The sequence below is a fragment of the Salvia splendens genome, chromosome 20, assembly GCF_004379255.2.
Source record: "Salvia splendens isolate huo1 chromosome 20, SspV2, whole genome shotgun sequence".
NCBI lineage: Eukaryota > Viridiplantae > Streptophyta > Magnoliopsida > Lamiales > Lamiaceae > Salvia > Salvia splendens.
The window spans coordinates 25,733,866-25,743,816 of NC_056051.1; the positions used below are offsets into that span (position 1 = coordinate 25,733,866).

General features: G+C 38.8%; 2 protein-coding genes across 2 annotated transcripts; one reads left to right on the forward strand and one right to left on the reverse strand.

The window, feature by feature from the left end:
* Positions 1-4,858: 4,858 nt before the first annotated feature.
* On the forward strand, positions 4,859-8,023 carry LOC121782848 (calcium-dependent protein kinase 10-like). The gene is made up of 7 exons (XM_042180820.1): positions 4,859-5,684; positions 6,008-6,151; positions 6,244-6,396; positions 6,680-6,795; positions 6,918-7,085; positions 7,180-7,410; positions 7,497-8,023. The coding sequence occupies exons 1-7, from the start codon at positions 5,033-5,035 to the stop codon at positions 7,668-7,670; spliced, it is 1,638 nt and encodes a 545-aa protein (XP_042036754.1). The 5' UTR covers positions 4,859-5,032; the 3' UTR covers positions 7,671-8,023.
* LOC121782849 (deaminated glutathione amidase, chloroplastic/cytosolic-like) lies at positions 5,575-9,100 on the reverse strand. The gene is made up of 2 exons (XM_042180821.1): positions 8,093-9,100; positions 5,575-5,708 (listed from the first exon to the last, which is right to left on the reverse strand). Exon 1 carries the CDS (start codon positions 8,983-8,985, stop codon positions 8,131-8,133), a length of 855 nt encoding a protein of 284 aa, XP_042036755.1. The 5' UTR covers positions 8,986-9,100; the 3' UTR covers positions 5,575-5,708; positions 8,093-8,130.
* Between the last annotated feature and the right edge of the window lie 851 nt (positions 9,101-9,951).

A 9,951-nucleotide genomic window follows, 5' to 3' on the forward strand; every position in this document is an offset into this window, starting at 1 on the left:
GAGTGTGTTTATGCATCAGAGTATATCCCCAAATTAAATCCCAAATCATAACACAGTATTATTACATGATTCTTCTCAATTTCTGCTATAAGTCATAATTTGCTTATTTCATTTTTTGTAATTATTAGTAGCTGTATTTGATTTCATATTTTATTTTTAGATGTTAATATATGTGAAATTAAAATCATAATATATGTGAAATTAAATCAAATAACTCAATGACATTAATTGAAAACCAAAATTGCATTATTGGCATTTCTAAAATTACGTAAATTAAATGTAGAGAGGTTTAATGATTTAACATCACCATTCAAAAATTTATAGTGTGTTTTGGCAGACATAAAGAGATGTTAAAAAAAATTTAGCGTTCGATATGTGAAATTTGTCATGGCTTTTGCGTTTTAATAATTTAATAGTGAATGATACAAGTTTTAAGTATAATTAATAAAATATAAAAAAATGATAGAAAAAAATGGTCGAAATATTGTCAATAAAAAGTGACACATGATTCATCTAGAAATTCACAAAAAAAAAAATTATTAGTACGTGAGAGCATTCCCATATGTGCTCTTGCCAAAAAGCACGGATGTGGGTCTGGACCCACATTTAATACTTTTTTACTCTTTGCTCTTAGGCAAGAGCACAACACCCACATTCATGCTCTTCTGCAAGGACATGCTCAAGGGTCCACCATTCTATTATTCAATTTAAATAAAAACATTTCCACAATATTAAAATGCATTAAAAATACCCGGAATACTATTAAAAACGGATATAATTTATTGGGAAGTGGGAAAATATATTTTTTTATTTAAAATTGATTTTTTAAATTAAATTCGATTTAAAAAAAAAAGAAAATTCGAAAATGCCAATGGTTTTGCCGTTGGCCAATCAGAACGCGCCACATCAGTCTGCTCAGTGGCACGGGCGTGCTCGATGCATCGAGCAGCGCCGCACCAACTGCACGGACGCCGTACGTCCGGATGAGCAGCGCTGCGGATGCTCTGAAATTTTTGTTGTTAATTTGATTTCTGGCTACTAATGTTATTCTCATTAGAATTGTGAGAAAAATGCTGAAGGGCTTGGGTAAAGTTTAGGTATAAAAATGTCTATAGATGCTGATAAAAGTAAATAAATTAACTCAGCAAGTGATCCATCCACGCTAAAAGATTTTGTATTTTTTGCCAATTTTTAATTGTAACTTTAATCATAACTTTAATTCCGGTAGAAACAAAATTAATATTGCAGTTCGAATCAAAATCGAAACTTTGCTAAAATATTTATGTTGTCTGACCAAAATTGTATATGGACTTTTTTGTGTCGACAGCTAGTAAAGCCCATAGTTTTATGCTATATCAAATTAAAACTTATCAATTATACTATATAAATATTTAGGATTATCAAGTACTCTCTCTATCCCATTAGAAATGAAACGTTTTCCTTTTTGGTTTGTCCCATTAAAAATAAAATATTTCTAAAAATGGAAACAATACTCTCTCTACTTTTTATTCTCTCTTACTTTACTCTCTCATCATTAACTCACAAAACAACACTACATAAAATCTCGTGCCGAAAAGCAAATATTGCATATTTAATGGGACGAAAGGAGTATATCCTAACCGTTGCAATTTATCAGTATTCTTCTTATTCTTTAAACTTGTAATAATCTAATCAAATTTTCTTAGAAAAGTATTTCGAATAAATAAAAATAAATAAATATTAATATTCTCAACCTGTTATTTGAAGTCATGCTAGAATTGTTAATTTGGATTCGTAATAAGCCTTAGAATGGGCTTGTAATTTACACTGGCCCATGTAAGCCTCTGTTATACTACTCCTTATGAATAACGGCCCAACAAAGTAACCCAAAAATATTTCTTGACTTGTTAAAATATTTATGGTCGATTAACCACAGAAATTGAAAACAAGTTAACAAAAATTGGAAATTTAAAAAATGGGATTATGCAAGTTTTTTTTAATTAGTCATGTACATTTCATTTTCAACTTTTTTTGATAATTGGTGCGTGCATATATTTATTAGGATTCTTTATCTCATCGAGGTTCTTGTAGACAATCAGTACCGAAGTCAAGATTTAATATTAGGGGTTCAAATCACCGTTAAAATATGTTGAGTGTTTTCAGTGAAGGATCAGTCGGTTCCAAATTCAATATCTTTATATATGTATGCATATGGAGCAGGTAAAATTCAAAACGGTGGGGATAAAGGCTGCCCATAGGCCCACCCTAGTTCGCCGGTGCATATAATGACGGATTCAAATTGAGTCGGGGAAAAAGGTGTTCTAATAATCTTATCACAAGCCCATGAATGTTAGAAAACTCCCCCAACTATTCGGCCACATTTAAATACTTTTATAGAAAGGAAAATAAAATACTCTAGGTGTTGCCCACATTAGTTATATGTTCGACAATTCCAGGTAAAAGCAAACTATAAATGGATTATGAAAAGTGTGGAAAATGTATGCTATCTTTATCTTCTTTTTTTTCTTTTATTGTATGAATTAATGAGTTGGCTATAAAATGAGCTGTGGAAAGTAACCCACTTTTTAGCTTTTGAAAGGGAAAGTCATAACAACCATTATGCGCTATGTCCCTCAAAACTTTAATTAAGCCTATTTTATCTCATGTAATATTTTTCGATATATGCACCTTAAACGATAGGATAACTAATCAATAATTAAGATGATTCTCAACCCAAAATCATATAATTCCCATGATATTTAATTAAAGATGGATGAGTTCTATTGAATAAATTTAATGTGTGCATCTTTAATTTTTTTTTACTATGAAAGGAATATGTAACTATTATTATCCGGTTTTTACTAGTATTAAATCACTCTTGATGAATTTTTACGTACCCCTTCTTTCATCATTGTCACCATTCCTCTCGTCTCCTTTTATTTTTTACGTGAAATTTTCAACAAAACTTTTACCAAAAAATAGAAAGAAAAAAATATGTTGTATTGGATGGAATTACATAAATTGAGGTAAATAATAAGTACTCCACATTATAATAGATATGTGGAGGGGCCTCATATTTTCCAGCTAGAAAAGCTACAACTAACTTCATTTATAATCAAACTACTATTGCATCTCTTTGAAGGAAAATTATAGCAAAAGATTGTTCTTCATTAATTCCGATTGCAACTGCCCATGCAAATTTCTCAATCATGAAAAAATTTTTAGCAAAAGATTGTTCTTCATTAATTCCGATTGCAACTGCCCATGCAAATTTCTCAATCATGAAAGATCACTAGAGAGTAGAAAAAAAAGGGTAGATATATTATAGTATATTCATAAACACATTTGAGTCTTTTCAACGGTTGAATACTAAATTTATAATTATTTATCATTCATTGATTGACCTTCTTTCACACTTACGCTTTTTGTGAAGTTTTGATTCATCTCTATTTTAATTTTTACTACTATTAATAAGTCTATTAATTAAACCATCAAAACGAAAAAATTAGGAACACTTGCACCAAAATTGATAGTGCAGTTTGATTTCCATTTGTTGTTTTTGAACAAAATATATTTTTTCAACTAACTTAAACTTGATCTCTTTCGGTTTTATTTCACCGAAAAACGACAACATACTAATAAAAGATAAAATAGATTATCATAATGTTGACTTAAAACTTTATTAGATGTTAACCACTACTCTACGGCTAAGATTCTCCTAACATTGTTCAATTATTTGGTTCACCTATACCATAAAATCTCAATTTAGAAAACAAAAACTATAAATCCTCGAAATTATATGTCTCAATTCGGATGGATCAGTTAAACAAATAGCAAATTATCACAAAATTTGGTCAATTTATGGTCCATTCCACAACTCTAGGATACAATATAAAGAAATCACGGTTATGGATTTGTTCACAATTATCACGCTACGTAAAGTTTGACTTTTTATATGGAATATATATTTAATGTTTTACAATCAAATGACTCCATGTGTTTTATGCATGTACGACATTGTTAAACTCACTAACGATAACTTTTATCTATAATAATTACCAAAAATGCATCATGTGATAATTACAAACAAATTCAAATTATATATTTTTTTTGACTGATTTTATAAGTTACGGAGCATCCCATAATTTAACTAAATTTTACTATAATTAATTTCGATAATTTATCCTTAAGTAAGCCATATCTGTATGTATATGTGTGAAAATCGTTACTCTTGATTTTCTTAGTTGTGAAGAAAAATGACGATTCAAAGTCCACGTTAGTGTGAGACTTGGTAAACGTAGTCAAAAATGAAGAAACAAACTTTGATTTTATAAATTTTATAAATTCGAATCCTTGTCAGTTCAATTCCTTCCCTCTAAGTGGGAAAATTACACACTGACTTTAACTCCTTGGTCGATAATTGCGTACTCGTTAATTAAACATTCAATACAATGGTTACTAATATTAATCCTTAATATAGTAAGTAATTGTTAAAATTATAAAACAAAAATCAAATGAATGGCCGCAAACCTCACTCCACGGCTCCAACTGCCCCACCAAAAAGAGTTAAATCACCATTAATGTCACCGACTAACAATTTGTTTTTTATTCATTGTTCAACCAAAAAAAGACAATTAATTTGTGAATATACGTTAGGTATATGATAGAAATGATTTGTGAACTCTGGAACTTCTTTTTCTTGGATATTAACCATTTTACAAATGAAAATCACACGCAATAATGATTTTTTATTGATAAATTAACGGAAATTAAAAGATCGCATTATATAGATTAGGAACACAAGTTTTTTTCGATTTTCACTAATGTAAATGCAAAAAGCAACAGAATATATTTAAAAATTAAACAATACTACTATTAAAACTTCTTTTTCAAACACCAAAACTTTTCCTCCAAAATTGACCCCGCGTTTTCTCATCTCTCTCCCAACTAAACCACCTTTTCTCCTTCCTCCGCCTTCTCCAATCTCCACCACCGCGGCGGCTCCTCTCCTCCTACCACCGTTCAAAAATCCAGCACCTCACAACACTCCTCCATGGGGAATTGCAACGCCTGCATCCGCCCGCCCGAGTCCGACCCCTCCAATTCAAACCCCCAAACCCCCAAAAAGCCCCGCAAAAACCACCACGGCGAGCACTCCCCCAACCCCTACGCCCGCTCCCCGGCCCCGATCCGCGTGCTCAAGCACCTCGCGCCGCGCGCGCCGCGCATCTCCGACAAGTACGTCCTCGGCCGCGAGCTCGGCCGCGGCGAGTTCGGGATCACCTACCTCTGCACCGACCGCGACACGGGCGAGGCGCTCGCGTGCAAGTCGATCTCGAAGAGGAAGCTCCGCACCGCCGTCGACGTCGAGGACGTCCGCCGCGAGGTCGAGATCATGTCCAGCCTCCCCGAGCACGCCAACGTCGTGAGGTTGCGCGCCGCCTACGAGGACGCCGAGGCCGTGCACCTCGTCATGGAGCTCTGCGAGGGCGGGGAGCTCTTCGACCGGATCGTGGCGCGCGGCCACTACAGCGAGAGGGCCGCCGCCGCCGTGGCGAGGACCGTCGCCGAGGTCGTCCGGATGTGCCACCACAACGGCGTTATGCATCGGGATTTGAAGCCGGAGAATTTCCTTTTCGCGAATAAGAAGGAGAATTCGGCGCTCAAAGTCATCGATTTCGGATTGTCGGTGTTCTTCAAGCCTGGTGCGTTTCCGATTTCCTCTGTTCCTGAAAATTCAGAAAGCATTGTAGCTCTAATTGAGGATTACACTGATGCAAATCGAGAATTTAGAGATCGGTGCATGATAATTAAGCTCTAATTGAGGATTATTCTGATATAAATCCAGAATTTAGAGATAGGTGCATGATAATTAAGCTCTAATTGAGGATTATTCTGATACAAAACGAAAATTTAGAGATAAGATGCATGATATTTAAACTCTAATTGAGGATTATTCTGATATAATTGTGTGTTTTTCCTTTTGTTTGAGCTTAAATTTTGCTGTATTTACCATTTCTGGAAACAGGTGAAAGGTTTTCTGAAATTGTGGGGAGTCCGTATTATATGGCGCCGGAGGTGTTGAAGCGAAACTATGGACCCGAAGTAGATATATGGAGTGCTGGAGTGATTCTGTACATTCTCTTGTGTGGCGTTCCTCCGTTTTGGGCCGGTAAATTCCTCTCTTTGTCGTCTAGATTCGAATCTCAGAGGCAATAAAAACGATAACTGATGAGATTTCGCTCTATTTCTTGGTTGATGCAGAAAGCGAGCAAGGTGTGGCGCTTGCGATTTTGAGAGGAGTGATTGATTTCAAGAGGGAGCCATGGCCACAGGTTTCCGAAAGTGCAAAAAGCCTTGTTAGGCAAATGCTGGAGCCAGACATCGAAAAGCGTTTGACAGCCCAGCAGGTTCTCGGTGAGTTTCATTAATGTTCAGAACATAATGCTCGATCCTCTCTGGATAACTAGCTGTTCTAGTGAGCTTTCCCAAACACGTACTCAAGTAACCCTAAATTTCTAGCAATCCATGGAAAGTGTCACTTATGCGTATCCATTTTTCGGTAACACTCTTGTAACACGAGAACAAATTTGATGCTTAGATGTTTGTTCGGGTAAAAATGAGCATCCGAGCATATTTAGTTTGCTACTCTTGCAAGTCAAGACATGTGAGATTTATGCAGCATTTTGTTTCTGAGCAGATCATCCATGGATACAAAATGCGAAAAAGGCTCCAAACGTACCGTTGGGAGATATTGTGAGAGCAAGACTCAAGCAATTTTCTGGCATGAATAGATTCAAGAAGAAAGCATTGAGAGTAAGCATCTAGCCTTAATGTGACTGTATTGGTAGACTTTGAGCTTCACAAAGTTCTTCCCCAGCAGAGTTTAGGAAATATAGTTACTTCACTCTGTCGTAACGATTGATGCGACTGTGTAGGTAATCGCGGAACATTTGTCTGTTGAAGAGGTCGAAATAATTAGAGATATGTTCGCCTTGATGGATACTGACAACGACGGGAAGATAACATTTGAGGAACTAAAAGCTGGTATGAGGAAAGTGGGTTCTCAGCTTGCAGATCCTGAGATAAGGCTGCTGATGGATGTGGTAAGTCACCCAATTTCAATTTTGAAACCATTAAAGAGTTTTTAGTTCACTGCAAGTGTCCTAACTCAAGAACTATTATCTCTGAATTTAATAGGCTGATGTTGATGGGAACGGTGTGTTAGACTACGGAGAGTTTGTGGCCGTCACAATCCACCTACAGAGGATGGAGAACGAAGGGCATTTCCGCAAGGCATTTACATTCTTTGACAAAGATGAGAGTGGGTACATAGAGCTAGACGAGCTACGAGAAGCTTTAGTGGGCGATTCAGGCGAAACCGAACTTGATGTCCTCAATGACATCATGCGCGATGTTGATACCGACAAGGTTTGAAGGCCCTAAATTCTCTTCATCTTCTTCTATATCTATCATCAATAACTGAGTGCTCACTATTGCAAGCTGGGTTCTTGTAGGATGGGCGAATTAGTTACGACGAGTTTGTGGCAATGATGAAAACGGGGACAGACTGGAGAAAGGCGTCGCGACAGTATTCAAGAGAGAGGTTCAAGAGCTTGAGCTTAAACTTGATGAAAGACGGCTCTCTTCATCTCCAAGATGGTTTTACAGGTCAAACGGTTGTGGTTTAACATTTTCAGTTCTTGTATATTTTCGATTTCTGCCTTTCGCTGGAAAGAAACCGGTTTTATCTTTCGAAAACTCGAGGCTTCAGAAAGTGGAGGAGCTTCTAAGGGCGAGTCTCGTTGCGATTCTGAATTCTCGATATGCAATGCTCCGTTGGTTGGAAATGATTTTCATAGACGAGCAGAGGACTCTCGGGGATGATGTGAGTTAGTGAGTGCTAATTCTTTTGTTCATAAGGCTTTAAAGGTAAGGAGGTACCCTTGTTTGTGCTGTATATTTTTGCAATCTCTCTCTCCTAAGCACCAAAAACGGTGAATTGAACTATATCAACTTATCACAATGTTCATGTTCAAGAGCATCATAAATTCAAGTAAATTATAAATACAAAGAGACAGCAACATGAAAAAAAAGGTGAGAGATACTCTACATGAACACGCCGAAATCAGCAGAGCTGCTTGTTCCACCTCACAGAGCCGCCTCCACCGATCTCCAGAACTCACTCGGCTTCCGGTGCTGATCGATCGGCATCTTCTTCCTAATTGAATCAATCACCGAGAAATCAATATCCGCAACCGCAATTCCAGTCGACAGCCGATCAGGCAACCGGCCAATAACTTTACCCCACGGATCAATAATCATACTATCACCGTAACTCTCTCTCTCATCGCTGTGGTTCCCCGCCTGCGCCGCCGCAATCACATAGCACTGCGTCTCAATCGCCCTCGCGCGGAGCAGAATCTCCCAATGCGCCTCCCCCGTAGGTTTAGTGAACGCCGACGGCACCAACAGCACCTCCGCACCGCGGTTGAATCTCAACTGCTGATAGATCTCCGGAAACCGCAAATCGTAGCAAACAGTCAAACCTAACCGGCCGAACGGACTATCGACGGCGACAATTTCTTCTCCGGCTTCGGTAAAACTGCTCTCCTTGTACACCGCGCCGCCAGGAACATCGACGTCGAACAAATGCATCTTACTGTACTTGCTCCTGATGTTTCCGGCGTCGTCGATTATCACGTGCGTGTTGCGCAGACGCGAATCGTCCGATCCTTTTTCCTGAAATCCGCCGAGCGAGAGCCAGATGCTTGAATCCCTAGCTAGAGAACGGTACTTATCCATGATCGGACCGTCAATTGGCTCGGAGATCGTGAGGCTATCGCCGGATTTAGAGCCGACGTAGGAGAAATTCTCCGGGAAACAGAGCAGCTTCGCGCCGGCGGTGACTGCTTCCTTCACCAGGCGAGAGCAGGTGGCGAAGTTGGCGGTGAGGTCGTTGACGGAGGTCATCTGAGCAGTGACGACCCGCACCGTGTTGGTCATTGATGGATCCGCGAATTTCTGATGTGAGTAAATGCTGGTAGAGAATGAAAACTACGACACAAAGAATTTACGTGGTTCGATTTACTGAAGTAAATCTACGTCCACGGGAAGAAGGGAGGGCAAGATTGTATTGCTTGATCTGGGATTACAGCTTACAACACAGACTTGCTATATGGTATTTTATCTCTAGAGAGCTTAACCCTTTTCTATCTGATCTAAGTTCTATTTATACATTGAACTAAGGTCGTGGTTTGCAGCCCCACTAACAGGATCGTGGGTGAGCAATAACTGCTCAATAACTGCTTCGTACCACTAAATAGATCGTGGGTATAGCGGAGGTCGTGGAGGCCTTTCATGAGTCCACTAACTCCTAGTTCGGTCGAATGCTGAGACCGAACTGCTGGACTTGACCGATCAGCTCTTGCCGATCTGAGAGGAGAGCTTGACTGGTCGGCTTTTACCGAGCTGTAGGCTGAGTCCGAACTCTTTGGTCGTGCCGAACTCTTTGGTGCCGAACAGATACTCTTTCTTGGGCTCTGGGCTGATGGGCCGTCGCTATTATTGGGCTTGCCATTAGGGTTTAGTTCGTACCCCATCACTACCCCCCCCGAAAAGCGAAGTGAATCACTTCGGCGAGGTGAGTCACTTCGGCATTCTGGATAATGGTAAGGGGGAGGCTGACGTCAGGGGACGTGCCTTGCGCGTGCCTGCATTAAATGCGACAGTAAAATCCGGCCGTTGAATCCTGAAAAGGTGGAATTCGAAACAGCGCAACGATCTCGAAATCTTTTCCGAATCTGATAAATATGCTCTTTCTTCCTCATTTGAACACTTTTGCTGTTGCGTCTTCTATACTCTCTCTTTCTCGAGAAATTTTCTTCCGCTTTCAAGAGCTTCTTCAGACTTTCTTCACCTTCAAAAAGTAAGAAAAATGTCTTCTTCTTCTTCTTCGGAGTCGGGTAGCGT

Coding starts and splice junctions, on each gene's coding strand:
- LOC121782848 (XM_042180820.1), top strand. CDS start 5,033: ATGGGGAATTGCAACGCCTGCATCCGCCCGCCCGAGTCCGACCCCTCC. Junction 6,397..6,679: donor GACAGCCCAGCAGGTTCTCG/GTGAGTTTCATT, acceptor GTTTCTGAGCAG/ATCATCCATGGATACAAAAT. Junction 7,086..7,179: donor TAAGGCTGCTGATGGATGTG/GTAAGTCACCCA, acceptor TGAATTTAATAG/GCTGATGTTGATGGGAACGG.
- LOC121782849 (XM_042180821.1), bottom strand. CDS start 8,985: ATGACCAACACGGTGCGGGTCGTCACTGCTCAGATGACCTCCGTCAAC.